Below are 19,543 nucleotides of genomic sequence, written 5' to 3' on the forward strand. Positions count from 1 at the left end.
GACCGCTGGGGAAGTCCCAAGGTGCTTTTTTTTTCTTTTAAATAAATTTTATTTATTTATTTTTAATTTTGGCTGCGTTGGGTCTTTGTTGCTGCTCGTGGGCTTTCTCTAGTTGTGGCGAGCGGGGGCTGCTCTTCGTCGTGGTGCGCGGGCTTCTCATCGCGGTGGCTTCTCTTGTTGCGAGCAGAGGCTCTAGGCGCGCAGGCTTCAGTAGCTGTGGTGCTCAGGCTCAGTAGTTGTCGCTCGTGGGCTCTAGAGCGCAGGCTCAGTAGTTGTGGCTCACGGGCTTAGTTGCTCCGCGGCATGTGGGATCTTCCCAGACCAGGGCTCAAACCCGTGTCCCCTGTGTTGGCAGGTGGATTTTTTTTTTTTTTTTTTTTTTTTTTTTTGTGGTACGCGGGCCTCTCACTGTTGTGGCCTCTCCCGTTGCGGAGCACAGGCTCCGGATGCGCAGGCTCAGCAGCCATGGCTCACGGGCCCAGCCGCTCCGCGGCATATGGGATCCTCCCAGACCGGGGCACGAACCTGTATCCCCTGCATCGGCAGGCGGACTCTCAACCACTGCGCCACCAGGGAGGCCCGGCAGGTGGATTCTTAACCACTGCGCCACCAGGGAAGTCCCGGTACTATTTTTAATAAAGAATAACATCAGCTGCAAGAACAGAACTGAAATATTACCAGCACAGCATTTATTACAGAAATAAGAACTGAAACACCCCAAAAGGACTGAGCTACAAAATAATTTTTATCTTCTATGTTTAAAATAACTGATAAGTTGGATAATTTATTACATTTTCTTTTTTTTTTCCTTTTTTTTTTTTTTTTTTTGGCAGTACGCGGGCCTCTCACTGTTGTGGTCTCTCCCGTTGTGGAGCACAGGCTCCGGATATGCAGGCTCAGCGGCCATGGCTCACGGGCCCAGCCGCTCCGCGGCACGTGGGATCCTCCCAGACCGGGGCACGAATCTGTGTCCCCTGCATCGGCAGGTGGGCTCTCAACCACTGCACCACCAGGGAAGCCCTACATTTTCTTTTTAAAACAGACAATTCTTTGCTTCTTTGAAAAGAGCAGATATTTTACCTGTGTAGGACTGAAAATTCATTTTCACACTTCTTCCTATCTTTTGCTTGTACATTTGCAGAATTTACTTTTCAGTTGTCGTAAGAGGAAATAAAATTTTAGAGGCAGCTCTTCTCATTTTACAAATAAAATATCTGAAGGCCAGAGAGGCTGTCCACCCTCCTCCAGGTCACAAAGAGAAGGGCTCTGCATCGGAGCCCGAGCTGCATCCAGACACTCAGCTCCCCCAGCATCTGTGAACCACGCCTCACTGCCTCTTCGCATCAGTGTTGCAAAGACGCAATATGACAATTCCCATAAGGGGTTTAGCTCTACTTTACATGTACAAAGCAAAGGACACTCACCTTTTTTCATTTCTCTTCACAAATCTAAACATGGTGAAAGATTTACATGGCAGATAGATAACACAACAAAGATGAATCTGATTAGCATAAACAATGATTCGGGTTGGTGTACATGTTATTAACCTCTGTGAAGTCCAGATGATTAAAGGAGTTAAGGTAAAACAAGCCTGACATTTTTTAAAGCATACTGTTGACAGGTATATTCAAATGCTACAAAGAGACAAAGGGCTACATTATGAATAATAATTTAAAAATGACATTAGCCTTTTAACATAGATTATTTCAATGGTTTATTTTTGTTAATGATGGGGCATTTTCTCAGTAAATTCCAGTAATTACTTTCATAACAGTGAATGCTAAGCTAGAGCTAGAAAAGTTAACATACAGCATTATCTTGAAATTTCAGGGGGAAAAAGTGGTTGACTGGAACTTCACCTATCTTTCAGAACCAAACAATGTTGAAATAAACACATGTGGAATAGAAAACTGTATCTGGCTCTTTCATATTTCAAATGTAAAAGTCCTCTGATAGAGAGAATCCCATTTTTCCTGTATCTGTTTAGATGATATGACAATAGTAGAAGGCAACATTTGGAATGCAGAATGTAGCTAGTGAAAACCTATGTGTTGTTTAAAGAGATGAATTATTTTAAGAAGAAATTAGCTTTTCCACATGGAAGAAAATCAATGATCAAATAAATTTAACATGATTATGGTGATTGAAGTAAAAATACCAAGTATAATATGACAGCTTTCAGTCCTTGTTTGGCACATATATTAATAAATTTTCAAACATCAAACAATACAACACCAATATGTACTAAAACCAACTGGCACAGTAAGATTCCTAACGTGTGGTTAATTATTAACATCATAAAAACCTAATTCCCAGATGAATTCTGTAACCACGCACACGCTCTCTGTACTGTACAAGCTGGTCCGAACATTGTCTTTTCAGGATTCCCCAGAATTCGAAGCATTTCAAAGGTAGTCACGCTGAACCCCACAATTCCTTATTGAATTCTGTGGATCTTCTGAACAGGCATTCAGTTAGGAGGCTATATATGCACACACTCATCACAATTTTGAAAAGAACGGAAGGCCTTCATACATGTCAGTTTTTAGTTTTATCCAATCATTAATTTTCTGCAGAGTTGTTTTTTCTTGACTTAATATTTTTGCAAGTTTTTTCATTTTTTCTTCATTTCTTTCTATGTACTTCAACCCCTCCAACTGCAGCTGATCCAGCTTTTCATTTCGACTTTCATCTAGAGGTATGTTTTCACAAATAACAGGATTAAATCTAAAATAGGTGTCAGGAGGTAACAGACCATCAAGCATTACATGGACTTCTGTTAAAACAAAAAGAGGATAGGGTGAATTAAAAAATCGACTTATTCTGCAATGATCTAATTTTATGTTATTTACAATTATCCAATTTTAGGCAAATTACAAAGCCTTGCTTTCTTCCACACTCCAGCTAAATAACAGCAGGAGTAAAGAATCCATAATATTGAATATAACTATGAAATGAAATTCATCTCCCAAAATACGCCATATAATTCTGATACATTAGGATCCCTGCTCCAGGACTCTCTTCTCTGTTTTCGGTCATACTGTTAGCCACTGCTGAAATGCCTTTCCAACCTTCCTTTTTTGTTTTTTAATTTCTTTTTTTATAATTAATTTTTATTGGAGTACATGTTTTTTAATTTCTTGAGATCATCTTTATTGAGGTATAATTTACATACAATAAGATTCGCCGATTTTAAGTGTCTAAATTGACGGGTTTTGACAAACGTATACACTGTGTTACCACCGCGACAATCATGACACAGAACATTTTCTGTCATCCCAAAAGCTTCTTCATGCTTTTTTATGGTTGGTCCTCCCCTACCCTTTGCTTTTTCTAGAATTTCATATAAACAGAATCATAAATATATACAGTGCCTCTGGGTCTGGTTAGCTTCTCTTACCCAGCAAAATGCTTCTGAAATACATGTTGCAGGATGGATCAATAGTTCCTTCCTTTTTATTGCTGAGTAGTAATCCACTGTACGGATATAACACAATTTGTTCTCTCCGGTCTGGTTCCCTTCTGTTTTTAGCTATTAGAAATAATCCTAAATAATTTTGTAGATATATGGTTCCATTTCTCCTGGGTAAATACTCAGGGATGAAATTTCTCATTCATATGGTAAAAGTTTATTTATCTTATTAAGAACCACAATACTGTTTTCCAAATGGTTGCACTATTCTGCATGCCAACCACTAGGATATCTTAGCTCCCACTGTTCCACATCTTTTCCAAGACTCTCGGTCTTAATTTTAATCATTCTAGAGGATGTGTACTGGGATCTTGTGGTTTTAATTTTCATTTCTCTAAGGACCAATAATGTTGAAAAGCCTTTCATGTACTTATTAGTCATCTGTACATCTTCTTCAGTGAAGCGTCTGTTCAAATATCTCGGCCAATTTTTTTCCCACTGAATTTTTGTTTTCATCTCTGTATATTCCTTATATTATACAATGTAAGCATTTTCTATATATATTGCATCTGATTATACATTTGGTTCTGATGATGGATCAAACACATATTTTACTAATATTTTATTTCAGTCTATAGTTTGTCTTTTCATTTTATTAAAAGTGTCTTTTGAAGAACAAAATTATAACTTGATGAAGTCTAATTTATCTGTTTTTCCTTTTATGTCCATGTTTATTGTGTCTTATCAAAGACTCTTTACTTAACCCAAGGTCATTAAGATTTTCTCCAGGGTATTCTAGAGGATTTGCAGTTTTAACTCTTGTATTTAGGTCTGTGACCCATTTCAAGTTAGGTTCTGTGTATGATGTGAAGGGTCAAGGTTCAATTTTTAAAATACAGTTATCTAATTGTCCCAGTACCATTTGTTGAAAAGATTATCCCTTCCTCATTGAATTACCTTTGTCAAAAATCTTTTGAGCATACATGTCTGGATCAATTTCTGTACTATTAGGTACCACTGATCTTCTGTCTGTCTTTATGCAAATACCACCCTTGCTTACTGTAGTTTTATAGTCTTGAAATCAGAGGGTCTAAGTCCTCCAATTTTTTTTTTTTTTTCAAAATTGTTTTGGTTATTCTAGGTCCTTCCCATATTCATATAAAATTTATAGTCATCTTCTTAATCTCTACCCCAGAAAAAGTCCGTTTTCATTTATATAGCAGTTGCATGAAGTCCACAGATCAATTTGTGGTCTGCCACCATAACAATACTGAGATTTTCAATTCATTAGCATGGTATTGATACATCGATTTATTTGGGCCTTCTTTAACTTCTCTCCATAGTGTTTTGTAGTTTCTACTGTTCAGATCTTGCGTATAATTTGTTAAATAGTTTCTTAAGTATTTAATATTTTGATGCTATTACAAATAATATCTATCTTTGTATACATTTAACTTCAATTTCTAATTGTTCATTGCGAGTATGCAGAAATACAATTGATTTTTATTGACCTTATATTCTTCAACTTTGCTAAACTCACTTAGTTCTAGCAGCTTTTTGTATGTGTGTGTGTGTGGTACGCGGGTCTCTCACTGTTGTGGCCTCTCCCACTGCAGAGCACAGGCTCCGGACACGCAGGCTCAGCGGCCATGGCTCATGGGCCCAGCCGCTCCGCAGCATGTGGGATCTTCCCGGACTGGGGCACGAACCCATGTCCCCTGCATCAGCAGGCAGACTCTCAACCACTGCGCCACCAGGGAAGCCCTCTAGTAGCTTTTTTATAGATTACTTAGGATTGTCAGCATAGACAACTGTGTTGTCTGTAAATATTTACTTTTCATTTCTGATCTATATGCCTTTTATTTCCTTTTATTGCCTTACTGCACAGAAAAGGATCTCCAGTACAACATCAGCTGGAAGTGAGGAGAAACATCTTACTCTGTTCCTCATCTTAAGTACAAAGGATTCAGTCTTTCACCACTAAACATGATGCCACCTCTAGGTTTTCCATAGAGGCCCTGTATCAGACTGAGGAAGTTCCCTCCTGTTCCTAATCTGCTGAAAGTTTTTATCATGAATAGTTGGTGAACTTTACTAAATGCCTTTTCTGCATCTATTGAGATTATCATAAATGTTTCCTTGTTTTGTCTGTTCATACAGTGAATTATATTGATTTTTTTGAACGTTAAGCCAAACTCATATTCCTGAGATATACCCTATTGGATTATGCTGTATTCTCCTTTTTATATATTGCTGAATTCAATTTATTAGTATATTTTAAGGACTTCTGCATACATATTAATAGGGAATATTGACTGGTATTTTAATGTTTTTTAATAATGTTTTTGCCAGGTTTAGGTGTCAGGGTAATGCTGGCTTTAGGAAATGAGCTGGTAAGTATTTATTCTTCTTCTATTTTCTCCATGTTTTTGTACAGAATTGCTGTTAATCTTATCAACTGTATTTTTCATTTCAGACATTACATTTTTCACTTCTATAGATTTGATTTGGGTCCTTTCTATATCATCCATATCTCTCCTCATCATGTTCAAATCTTCCTCTATCTCACTGAACGTGGAGTATACTTAGAATAGCTATTATAACATCCTCTGTCTGCCAATTCTCTCATATGTTTCATATCTAGGTCTGTTCTCATTGACTGGATTTTCTCCTGGTTAAATGTATCTTTTCATGCTTCTTTGTATGCCTGGTAATTTTTTAATTGCATGCCAAACATTGTGAATCTTACATTTTTGTGTGCTGGAATCTGTTGCATTCCTTTAAATATTGCTGGCTTTTATTCTAACAGTGGATGCTGTTAACTGGAACTCAATTTGACCTTTTTGAGAATTGCTTTGAAGCTGTGTTAGGGTGGATCCAGAGCAGCCTTCAGTCTAGAACTAATCTGATGTCACTACTGAGACAATGCCCTTCTGAGGACTCTACTGCACATCCCACATATTACAAGGTCTTTCTAATTTAGGTGATGGAAATCTGAGCTGCCTGGTCCCGTGTGAGCCCCAAGCGTTGTTCTATTTAATCCTTTCTGGGGTAATCTGCCTTGGGTAGTTTCCTCACATGCTTGCACACAACACAGATCAGTACTCAAGGGGACTCCTCTGCAAAGCTCTGGAGCACTCTCTCCATGAAGCTGCCTTCTCTGTAGTATTTTGCCCACAAATTCTAGTTTCCTTGGCCTCTTTGAATCCCAAACTCTGTTTTCTGAGAGCCTGGGACTGTCCTGCTTGAGTTCCCCACTCCTCATGCTATCACCTAGAAACACTTCCAGGTAGCAAGTTGGGCAATCATGTGATTACTTCATTTATTCTCCTTCTCTCAGGGATCAGTGACCTTGCCACCTGTCATCTAATGTCTGAAAACCATTGCTCTGTACAGTTTTCTAATGATTTAAGGTAGGAGGAACTATATGGCTCCTATTATTCCATCATGGCCAGAAGTTGAAGTCTGAACCCTCTTTTAAAATGTCCAAACCCTAACTATCTTTTAAGACCCATATCAAGTCTAATTTGCTTCTTGTAAATAAATTGTCTACAGCAATCTAGTTTAGTTTTCTAATAGGCTTAATCGTCTACATCTATTCACCATTTATTTGGCAATTGATAATATATTAGATTGAACCAAATGAAACTGCTGTTTCTATACATCGATAACCATCTAGTATCAGCAATTACATATGTTTCACTCTTATTAATTCTTCATTAACTAAAGCGTTAAGTGAATGAAGGCAGCATTTCATATTTCTTGAAAATTTCAAACGAGCCCATCACATGGTTTGCACAAGGTATACATGTAAGTATTATGAGACTGGGTGATCAAAGCTATTTTTTTCTAAGAAGACTGCTTACGGTAAGAATATTTTATTGATTTGACAACAAAATTTCAGATAGTGAAAAATCCAGAATGTCACCTTTTCTTGGGTTATCATTTAATAGATAAACATCCTTAGTGGGGAGTTTAAAAGCCTCATGTAGGCTAATGACTCAGTCAGTAACATGATAATATAGAAAGAATGAGATTCAGAAGCAAGGGGCTGTTAACTGGGAACAATTCCTTTTACAAATTTAATAACAGACTTCACATAGGACTGAAAAATAATATAGTAAAATAAGGAGATCTAGACCTCAAGGCCCAAACTAGAAAGTCAACAAGTACTGACTGCCTACTATGTGCCAGGCATTGCAGTCAACACAGTTAACAGGATAAGTTCCTGCTTACATTCTGGTGGGATATAGAGATCATCAGCAATTAAAAAGCAAATATGTAATATATTGGGGTGGCCAAAAAGTTTGTTCGGGTTTGTCGTACCGCCTTACTGGAAAACCGAATGAACTTTTTGGCTAAACCAATACATCCATAATGAGATAAATGCTCTAAGAAGGAAAAAAAAGAAAGAAAGAAAGAAGCAGGATAAGGGGTTAGAGTGAGTGAGATGGTGAGGGGTTTAGAAAGTGATCAGAAAAGGGCTCTCTGGGGAAGTGATACCTGAACAGAGACCTGAATGAAGTGAGGGTGGGAATCAAGCATGTATCTGGGGGAAGGCCTTACAAAGAGAAGACAGCAATTCCCTGAGGCAGGAGCCTTCTTAGCAAGTTTGAGAAACAGCAAGAGTTATAGTGTAGTTCGACACATTTTATACAGGAGACACGTCTTGAGAGAGAGGGAAGACATGCATTCAAAGGCCAGGTCCTTCCAGGGCCTGGTGAATTTCAGTGAATGAGGCTTTTGGATTTTGTTCTAAGTGTGATGGGAAGCCTAGATGGTTTTGAGCCGGGTAAAGATATGATTTAATTTACATTTTAAAAGGACCACTTGGGCCTTTATATGAAGACTAGATTATAGAGGCAGCCAGAGTGGAAGTAAGGACTTATTCCAGTTTGCCGCCACATTACTAAATAATCGAATTCCGTAAGTACTCTGATTCTCTCCCTGTTACCATGTGTTTATCTGAACCAACCTGACACCTTTCCTTTTCCCTGTTTCTTAAGAGTCTCCAACCAAGCCTCTGTGCTATTCCTGCTTCAGCTACTTCTCCAGCTGTAAGGAGGCCAAGGTAGCTCTAGCTCCCACATGGAGAAGTCACTACTGCAGGGTTACTGGGAAGAAATGAGTGAAGAGAAAGAGAAACGACAAACACCTGCTCCCATGTGCTTCCTAAGCCTACAACAGAGACATAACAACATACTCTTTGCAGTGAGCATCAGCATATTCTATCAAAAACTGAATTCTAGAAGTACGTTAAGGCAGCAAATAAACAGACTAACCTTCTGTGTCTGTAGCACTGTTGATAACGTTAGACAGTTTGGTTTTCAGGCTTGTGTGTGTCGCGGTGTTTCTCACGTCACTCTCGTAACGTCCAGTGCCCAAGGACACTATGCACTCTAATGGGACGTCTGGCCAAAGACATTTACACTCGTGTATTGCTAACGCTGAAGGGTTATTCAGGAGCAAACCTCCATCCTGCAAAACATAAGTCAAGCAAATACAGGACAGAACTCTTCAAAGTGAAATTCTCTTTTACAAATATGAAAACAAATTATATTTTCAACAGTTTGAAATTTACTCACCAGGAAAGATGAACTACGTAATAAACTGACCAAATTATTTAAAAACAAGAGATTCCTTTCAAGTGAATTTATTTTATATACTACAGCTGCAAAAGAAGTCATGTGAAAACTCACTGGCCTCACTGGCTTTACTAAACTTTCCTTTCCTGTTACAAAATTCTCTGAACTTCTTCTTGGATTGCTCTGTATATTTTGCTCAAAACTACTGAAATGAACTGAATTAGTTTTTAAAGATTTTTACCCTTGTTTAGTGGTTACTATAGATTCTGTATAAAATCTAACAAAAGAATTGTGGTTCTACCAAACAAGACCAGTTCTTTCACAAGTCTAATCTAACCAAATTTATTCATTTAAGTTGAAATTGTATTAACAATACAATTTCAAAGTATCAAATGCACTTACTGCAGATATAACCTAAACAAAGCAGGCCACTTTATAGTTCTAAGCGTTTATCAATGCTTCAAAATAAGCATTGATGTCAAAGACTCCACAAGGGAAGAAGGGTAAAATATGCTGACAGAGTGCGGTAAGAATGTAGCGGAATAGAAGTATGTAACCAAAGACAGATATCGTATGATACTGCTTATATGTGGAATCTTAAAAAAAAAAAGATACAAATGAACTTATTTACAAAACAGAAATAGACCCACAGACACAGAAAACAAACTTACAGTGACCAAAAAACAAGGAAAGGGGAGGGGGAGGAACAAATTGGGAGGTTGGAATGAACATATACACACCACTATATATAAAATAGATAAACAACAGGAACGTACTGCATAGCACAGGGAACTGTACGCAGTATTGTGTAATAACCGACATGGGAAAGAATCTGAGAAAGAATAGATGTACATAAAAATGTACAACTGAATCACTTTGCTGTATACCTGAAACTAACAAGACATTGTAAGTCAACTATACTTCAATCAAAAAAAAATTTCAAAAAAAAAAGTATATTAACTAGTCTCACATTCCTGGGATAAACCTCACTTGGTATTAGTATATCCATTCAGTTTTGAAAAGCTATAAACTGTTAGAAATTATTCCTTCTAATAAGCCCAAATCTCCCTCCCTGTTAACCTGTACCTACTAATTCTAGATTTGTATTTTGAAGCTACTCGAAATTCAACATCTTGTAATCCTACGGTCTGGCCATCCATGAATTACTTGCAGTTTTCAGGAGGAGTCACATTCTCTTGCCTTCAGGGCTCTGCACATGCTGTCAACTCAAAATTCTCCTTCCCCAGCCCCCTTCTTTGCTCAGCTCCCACTTATTCTTCAAAACATGGTCCAAGAGTCATTATTCCCGCAAGAACCTAACTGAAATAATCCTAACATACTTAGTAGAAAACAATCCATTTCTACTGGAAGATAAGACAATGCTGAATTCTGTACCAGTACATTAAAAAAAGAATTTTGAAAAAACATGCTTTCCGCAAGAATGGGAAGAGAAATACAACCTTAAATTGTCATGCAGTGATGCAGTACATATTTTAAATGAAGGCAGCACCTTTATTATAGTCATTCAAAGAGGCCAAAAAGCATGTAGTGACTAGAGTTTTGGGGGCCACTATCCTTGTGTGTGCTGAGTTTGACAGCAGATGAACTGAGACTATATCTGCTGGAACCGATCACCCACTTGCCCCAAAGAACAAGTAGGAACTAAATTCACAGGTCATTTGAAACTCCGCGTGCCTTGTTACTGTAATGGCATTTAATTCTCTGAGCTTCCTGGCCACCGACACAGACCAATCTTCCTTCCCCGCATCCTAAACCCTTCCACTGTGCTCTGTGGAACTGTCAGAACTCCCAACGTAATCTCACCTACTCCTGAAAGTGCTCTCTTCTTCTTTGACTTAGCAGAAATGTGGCTCTTCCCCGACACCATTTCCCAGGAGGTGTTGATTCTTTCATATCTCAGTGGCTAGGAGGAGGGATGATGTCTTACTTGTTTTAGCATCCCTTCCAGACCATTATTAGTCCTAATCCACTTGGGAAATTCATGCTCTTTAAAGGCTCTGCTATTCAGCCAAGCCACCACTTCCTCATCATTGTTGTCACCTCGCAACCTCCCCAGTCAACTAATTAAGTCAGCACCTGGCTCATAGATTTTTCTATCGACCCCATGCAGAAAGGGGTGGAAATTCTTTTTACTACCCTGTGTGACTTCACATCTTTGTAACACCTTGGACTCTCAGTTCTCAATCTTTTTTTTTTTTTTTTTTTTTTTTTTTTTGCGGTACGCGGGCCTCTCACTGCTGTGGCCTCTCCCGTTGCGGAGCACAGGCTCTGGACGCACAGGCTCAGCGGCCATGGTTCACGGGCCTAGCCGTTCCCCGGCATGTGCGATCTTCCCGGACCGGGGCGCGAACCCGTGTCCCCTGCATTGGCAGGCGGACTCCCAACCACTGCGCCACCAGGGAAGTCTCAGTTCTCAATCTTATATTCAAAAAATATTCTTTTATCTACTCTCCAAGATCACACATTAGCTCTTGTTATCAAAATAAATGGAACCATGCAGTATGTGGTTTTGGGGTCTGGGTTCTTTCACCTAGAATAATGCTTGTGAGATCCATCCGTGTCATTGTACATGTCAGTAATTAATTCCTTTTTTACTGCTGAGGAATATTTCATTATTTGGATGTATCACAGTTCGTTTATCCATTCAGCAGTTGAAGGGAACTATTTTTAAATTTAGCTACTTATATATCTGTTGAAAATCATGAATTGGCTAGGCATTTGTATTATTCAACTGCAAAAATCTACTTGGACTCATTAAATGTGGATAGTAATAAGTTATTTCCTAAAGGCTTTCCCAAGTACAAATTTTAATTTAATCCTTTCAACTATTTCCTTTGTTCTCAATTAATATGAATGACACCCATCCCATATTTCATTTCTAATTTAGCAAAAAAGCTATTTCTTTTATCATATTATTTTTATCTTAAACTCTATAGTTATACACTATGTAACTTCTAATCATCTGGGTATTTTATTTTCTATTATTTTATTTATTTATTTTTAACATCTTCATTGGAGTATAACTGCTTTACAATGGCGTGTTAGTTCCTGCTGTTTAACAAAGTGAATCAGCTATACATATACATACATCCCCATATCCCTTCCCTCTTGTGTCTCCCTCCCTCCCACCCTCCTTATCCCACCCCTCTAGGTGGTCACAAAGCACCAAGCTGATCTCCCTGTGCTATAGGGCTGCTTCCCACTAGCTATCTATTTTACACTTGGTAGTGTATATATGTCCATGCCACTCTCTCACTTCGTCCCAGCTTACCCTTCCCCTCCCCATGTCCTCAAGTCCATTCTCTACGTCTGCGTCATTATTCCTGTCCTGCTTCTAGGTTCTTCAGAAACCCCCCCTTTTTTTTAGATTCCATATATATATATATATATATATATATATATATATGTTAACACACGGTATTTGTTTTTCTCTCATCTGGGTATTTTACATGAAACACTTCTTCATTATTATAAAAGCTATAAAGAAGGATTAGAGAAGACAAAAAGGGGAGAAAAGAAGGGGCAAACAAGGTTTACCAAGAATTGATAATAGTAAAATTAATCCCACATCAAAAGTTGCCAAGTTTTCAATAGTTTTAATAGCCATGCTTCAAATTAAATTCCTGTTCCTTAAACTTTACTTGCTTTCCATCAAAAAAAGTGCAGAAGTTAACATTTTTGGCACTCACTTTAGTCCAGTGGTGAGGCACACCATTCCTTAAGCTCTGTTTACAGTTAGCCTACTCTCGTCAGACGCCTCTGCTGTCAGCAAGTCGTCAGGCTAACGTTATGTCTATGGGATCTCCTGAAGCCTTTCCATTCATTACAGTATTCATACTCACAGTTAGTTATTGTGTACTTGGTGTTTGTCAGCCACTGCTCATGCTAGATGCTGAGGTAAAATAGACTCGAAAAATAAACTTATTAAATAAATTGATACTTATCTTTTAGAAGTACACACACGATTGTGTTTTAACTGCAGTACATCATGCATGTACTTAATAGCCTAATATTTAGATACTTTTTATTGCTTTTAATGTATATTTAATCATTTCAAATCATAATTTATACCAGAAAATAACCACTGGGCAACACGAATGCCTCTTGATCATCTCATCTTATTTTTTAGGGTTTAATATTTTTATTTTGTTTTTTAAGAAACTTTTTTTTTTGGCCACACTGCGCAGCTTGCAGGATCTCAGTTCCCCAACCAGGGATTGAACCTGGGCCATGGTAATGAAAGCGTCAAATCTTAACCACTAAACCACCAGGGAACTCCCTATAGGGTTTTTAAAAAATTTTGTTTTTTATTATGATAAAGTATATATAATATAAAACTGGTCCTTTTAACCTCTTTTAAGGTTACAAGTCAGTGGCATTAATAACATTCAGAATGTTTTACAATTATCACCAATACCTATTTCCAAAACGTTTTTATCACCACAAACAGAATCTGCAACCATTAAGCAATGACTCCCCATGCTCCCCTCCCCATCCTATTTCTATCCTCATCAACTGTTCGTTCTTTATACATAAACTCAGAAGAAGACTTCTTTGTAGAGCCCATCCTGACAAAATAAATCACACCTTTTACACTACTTCTTAACCCTGTACATATTTTTATTATTGAATTTATCATCTCATTCTGTAACTCTGTTTATATTCTCCTGGTCTGAGCTACTTGAGGGTAGGATCCAGGAAACACAAACAATATGCTAGCAATTATTAAAAACCTTTATATTTTTTATGGTTAACATAGGGCCTGGCACTGAGTAAGCACTCACTACATTTTTGTCCAGTTATAATGAAAATTATTAATTGTGGCCTGGCACAGGCATAATTTAGCACAGAAAATGCTAGGCAGGCTGTTTCTGCTAAAACCACTCTTTATCCGGAAAGTTTATATGAAATATCAAAATTCATTTTATGTTAATGTATGCTGAGTTCTGAATGTAACCTTTTAAAATATAAATAAAGTCTAAAAGAAATAATATATTAGAATCTGCCATCAAAACCTTCAGCGCAAGCTAATTTCTCAGGATCTTTCTCCAAAGACAGTGAATAAATGATTTAATTTTGGAGGCAGAGACGGAAAAAGATAAGAGAGAAGGGATATGCATATGACCAAACTCATCAGATTGTATATATCAAATATGTGTAGTTTTTATCAATTTTACTTCAATAAAGTTGTTAAAAAGAGAGAAGGGATAATGTTGTGTAAAAACTATTATTTGATAAATATGATGCTACTTGGATAGGGGTAGAGAAATAATACATTGGAAGCTACTCAAAAAGAATTCTTCCTACTTTATAACTTCCTAGGACATCTAATAAGCCTTTTAATACTGTAATAACACTCTTCTCTTTACAAAGACAAATGAAATCTACCCATCTACTGACTCATACCTCTTAATTACTTACAGCAGTGCTTTCAATAACTGTTCAAATAGAATATAAATGTATAATTTATACTTTACCTGATAAATGTATAATTTATACTTTACCTGAAAAAGGATATGAACTTACATTAAAACGTATGTCAGGCATGACAGTTAAAAAGGATTTTAAAAATGAGACTGGAAATACTGAATATAATTATTCTAAGAACTAAGGATAAGAGGATTGTAATAAGTAGCGTATTTTAGTTTTAAACTCCTTGGCAACTTTTGAAGGGTTGGAAAGGAACTTTGCTTGGATGTTTCCTTTGTTTAAGCAATTAAGATCATTCACATCTTAGAATACTCTCATCAACCTTTCATGGTGTCTTTAGAGGAGAAAAATATCCCTCTTCCTCAAGTATCCTGAAAAGGATATGCAATAAGAAAAATATTTGCTTAAATAAGGTTTGCTTAGACTCCAGCTTCCTTCTGAATATTCTTAAGTTAGATGTGCCAGTCTTTCTGGAATCAAGTCACTGATTTGCATGAACATATATTCTCTGTATATGTGGTAACATGCATTATTTTTAAATTTTTTACTTATTTTATTTTTACTTTTGGCTGTACCACACAACATGTGGAATCTTAGTTCCCTGACCAGGGGTCGAACCTGCACCCACTGCAGTGGAAGCATGGAGTCTTAACCACTGGACCACCAGGGAAGTCCACACTTTTTAATTTTTTTAAATTGAAGTACAGTTCATTTACAATATCATGTTAGTTTCAGGTATACAGCACAGCCATTCAGTTTTATATATATATATATATTATCCTTCAGATTCTCTTCCCTTATAGGTTATTACAAAATACTGAGTATATTTCCGTGTGTAGTTATATGCTTTAAATAAAATTTATATAAGAAGTTATTTTAATCTGTAGATCAGCCTAAGTTCAAAGATTACAGTCATCAAAATAAAAATTGCTATGCATGGAAAGGAATATCATTAGCTTATCTGAAATGGAAAAAGAACCACTGAATTACTCTGGTTTGTTATTTGTATTCTACAGGACTGAATTAAACCTCAGAACTACTTCCTCTTAGATAAAGAATAAAGAGCAAATGAGATAACTTCTTTGGGAGTCTGGGAACATATGGTCCTGAAATGCAGTAACTTAATTGAGACTTTCACCTAGTATTTGGCGTAACTGCAATTCTGTAGCATGACAACCATCTTAAAGTCGTAAGTTACAAACCTGAACTATTATATTCCCAAATACATTGTTATTTCTCCATTTATGACATGGTGAAAATACTATGGAATATGGAGAAATTGTTGTTACAAACAGCAAGATACATATTAAAATAAAATTTTAATTTTGACCAGTAAGTCCTGAAATCCATGTCAGAAAGAAACTCTACAGCTAGCACTTTCTGCCCTGAGGGGGTGGGATAAAGCAGAGAAAGGCGAGAAGGGGAAGTGCCTTACATAACTCTGCAATGACTGATCTGACCAAGTGGGAAATAGTCTGCACTGACTCCAAAGATGAAAGGAACCCATTTTCATCTCCTAACTACAAAGATTATGACATTACTTCTGGTAAGACAGAAAGAAAATGGGAGAGCTGAAAATGGGATTACATTTAAAAATATATCTAAGCTGTTACATAAAATTATAGGAGAAAATAAAATTGATAACCACGTTTTAGTTATTATAACATTGACACATGTAAATTAAAATTATATAGTTGATATGTAGTTTATACAGCAGATCTGTGAGCTTTTGAACATCTAAAAATCCTTGGCAAAATATGTTTTCTTCTCAACATATATCTGAATACCAAGTGAATACCAGTGAGTGGAGAGGCGAGTTAAGGTTATTGACTCCATAAAAGGAGACTGCAGTGGGATAGCATATAAAAAATTAAGCACATGTTAAAAACATGTATTTTGGAAGTATCAGCTCAAAAGCTCTGTTGACTTTTATCATTTAGTATAAGTTATGAGTTCAGATTTCCAAAAATAGTGGAAAAACTTGACGGGGAAAAATTTATGATAAATAAATGAGTCTATGTCAGAAAAAGTATGCATCATTCAACATCAGAGAAATAATGTTCAACTTAACAGATCGTTTAGCCTTAAATTTTAAACTAGTGTAATTATAGATAGCATCCTAACTCTGTCACTTAACAGCTGCAACCCTAGTCCAGTTACTTAGCTTTTCTTAAGACTCCAATTTCTCATCTGTAAAATGGAAATCACGCTATGTGCCTCATAAACAGTGAGGATTATATGAGGAAATGCACACAAAAGACTACATAGGTGTCTGGCACCTAGCTAACCTAATGAGTGTTTACTATTATTATTTTATTACATCATCTCCTTCCAACTACGTCCACCAAAACTGTCAAACAGACTGCATTCTGCATTTTCAGGGACTGTGTTTCACTTTTAATTTGTATTACATTTGGAAAGCCAAGCATACATACTACTTCATTTTCCTATCAAATTAAAATTATCATAACTGGCCATGAATCACATTACAGAAGATACAAACAAATCTTTCCTAAAATATGCTCTCAAGCCAGAAGGCTTGTTAATTAAAAAAAAACAAAGAAGTAAAACTATCTTGTACTGCATGCACATCTTTTGCCATGGAGACACGAGGAAAATCTCCTTGGTTGATCCCTCTGTAAATTCAGTTGACATTTAATAAGCGCTGATTCCTTTTAATTATGTAAAGTTTTAGAAGATAAACCACATTAGTCAACTTACCTGATGAAGATCATTTCCCAACACATACTCTGCAAAGTAGCCGGGAGCAGCAGATGAAGCTCTAATGGCCTGCCACAGTTTATACTGACAGCCTCCCAAATAGTGAGAGTTGACTCCAGGAAAATGTCCATAGTTTCTGAACACAAAGGCTTTTGGCGTTATCCCTCTGTTCACTATGGTACTTACTGCAGCTACCTAGTAAATTAAAAAGTGAACAATACGCATTGTAAGCAGCAATATTTGGGAACTGTCAAAATTAAATATTATTTAGTAGCATGAACAAACAATCTACAACTCCACCCATCAAGATAAATGTATAACATAACTATAATATTAATCAAAGGGAAGCAGATCCTTTTAAATAGGTATTTCTTTACAGGAAAATAGATACAAGGGCTGAGACAATTTTGAGAAATGCATTATAAGAGAACAATAGTAAAAGATATTTTTTGACTACATGATTTGATTAGTTATTTAAAAAGACATGGAAGAAAGCATAAATTTGCAGACCTTTATAGAATAATTGATACTGCATTAGTAGCAATGAATAAAAACTACTTAAAGATGAATAAATACACTATTTTCATATCATTTATAAATTAGTCATTGTTTCTGTGCTCTTTGAAAGCATTATGACTTTAGTAACTGAAACTCTGACACTAAACAAACTCTCAAGGCTTTGATTGTAGTTAATAAGCGGAAGCTGGACAATTTTTTATTGAAAAACCAATGTTTATCACCCAGGGTCTCAGATTTTCTCAGTGTCAGTTGAATTTATGTAAAATGTGATGTATCCTAATGATCTGTAATATAAACTTAAGAGGCTGAAAGGTAATGGTGAGGGCTAACTTGTTAGGGCTCCATGCCAAGCCCTGTCAGGAGCCTGTGTGTTTTGCTATTCTATAAACCAAAAGTCACATTCCAAGTTCGTGTGAGTGACCCAAGTGTGTCTCTAGGCCACTGTGGATAAGAGCTGGCCATACACTAACATCCAGAGGGTCTTGCCATTAACTAGTATACAGGCAGGCTCGATTAAGAAACGTGTCAATGGCTGCCTCATTTATCACGAGTGAATTATTTTTTGAGATGGCTGCAGTTCCCCCACACCCACTCTATTCTTTTTTTTTTTTAAGTTGGCAATTCTCACAATTTAAGAACAAATAAACAGGAAGCCCTGTGAAGATACAAGAGAATAAACAAGAGGTGTAGTGTGCATCTTAGGGTCCTCTCCAATGAGCTAGTGCATTTCATTATCATGGCCTCGTGTGGTCTGATGGAGCTACCCCTCCAGCCTCACTGCACACGCTGCCCTAGGATCCCTAGGCTCCAGCCTTCAAGAACTCTTTCAGGGCCTGCATTTCTCCATGGCTCCTTCTGTACACACTGTTCTCTTTGCCAGGAACACTCATCAGCCTTCACACTGAGACCGCAAAGCCCATTTCCTTAGAGCAGCCTCCCTCACGTCTCTGTAAATATATGCTTTCAGAGAACTGTTTTTGTGCTCCATAGCACTTATTTTGGGAAAACTGTATCTCATTTGTGTGATCATTTGACTAATGCTTACTTTGCCCTACTGGACCGTAAACTCCATGTCTGCGTTTACTCACTAACGTATCCAAAGTCCCTAGCATTATGCTGGCACATGGGGTAACATAATTAATATCTAAAGAATGAATAAAAATATGTGCAAGCAAGAGTGAAAGAGCAATAGAGGGAGCTGTATTTGATTTTTTATGGTTACAGCTTGTCATGCAAGAATAAACACAACCTGCATGGGATTTCTGCGTATATAAACCCTTATTCCTTAATCAGATAATGAATTTTATTAAAGAACACAAAACTCAAGCAATACTCAGATCACTGGGTTTCAAACAAAGTAAATAAAAGGCGAAGCCGAACTGAGACTTATTCTAGTGACATTAACATTTAAAAAACTGGGATTCCATTTGTATATTAATTTAATATTTATCTAAGAGGCACATAAAGTTTCTTTAAAAAACTCTGGGAGGAAATGCCACAATTTTCCTTAAATACCTAGATGTCATTAACACTATAATAAAATAATTCTTTATCTTTAGTCCCAGTCTTTCATGTTCTTAAACTTTTGTTATACTTTTACTTGATATAGAAAAGGTCCAATGATCACATTCTGTACCTTCACAGAATGAGCCAATATATAACGAATCAACATAATCTACTAAAAGAGGCTCCTAACAAGGGCCTTCATAATAAATCCGTTCACCTGACCTTCAATTCCAATTACGTGTTATACTTAAGAGACTCTAACTTACCTTAGGACACATGGGGTTTCTTGCTGTTTCAATCATTAGTGAAGATCCCATTCTATCCCTTTATTAAAGGAGAAGAATTAAAG

General features: G+C 36.9%; 1 protein-coding gene across 1 annotated transcript in view; it reads right to left on the bottom strand.

Moving 5' to 3' along the window:
• Positions 1-1,703: 1,703 nt before the first annotated feature.
• PNPLA8 (patatin like domain 8, phospholipase A2) overlaps positions 1,704-19,543 on the bottom strand; it is a 137,858-nt gene continuing 120,018 nt past the window's right edge. Inside the window, exons 7-10 of the mRNA XM_079711720.1 lie at positions 19,461-19,518; positions 17,170-17,364; positions 8,695-8,890; positions 1,704-2,776 (exon numbers count right to left, since the gene is read on the bottom strand). Of these exons, the coding sequence (XP_079567846.1) occupies positions 2,502-2,776; positions 8,695-8,890; positions 17,170-17,364; positions 19,461-19,518 (724 nt within the window). The 3' untranslated portion in view covers positions 1,704-2,501. The remainder of the gene's footprint in view (positions 2,777-8,694; positions 8,891-17,169; positions 17,365-19,460; positions 19,519-19,543) is intronic.

Source organism: Hyperoodon ampullatus (genome assembly GCF_949752795.1).
Source record: "Hyperoodon ampullatus genome assembly, chromosome: 9".
Taxonomy (NCBI): Eukaryota; Metazoa; Chordata; class Mammalia; order Artiodactyla; family Ziphiidae; genus Hyperoodon; species Hyperoodon ampullatus.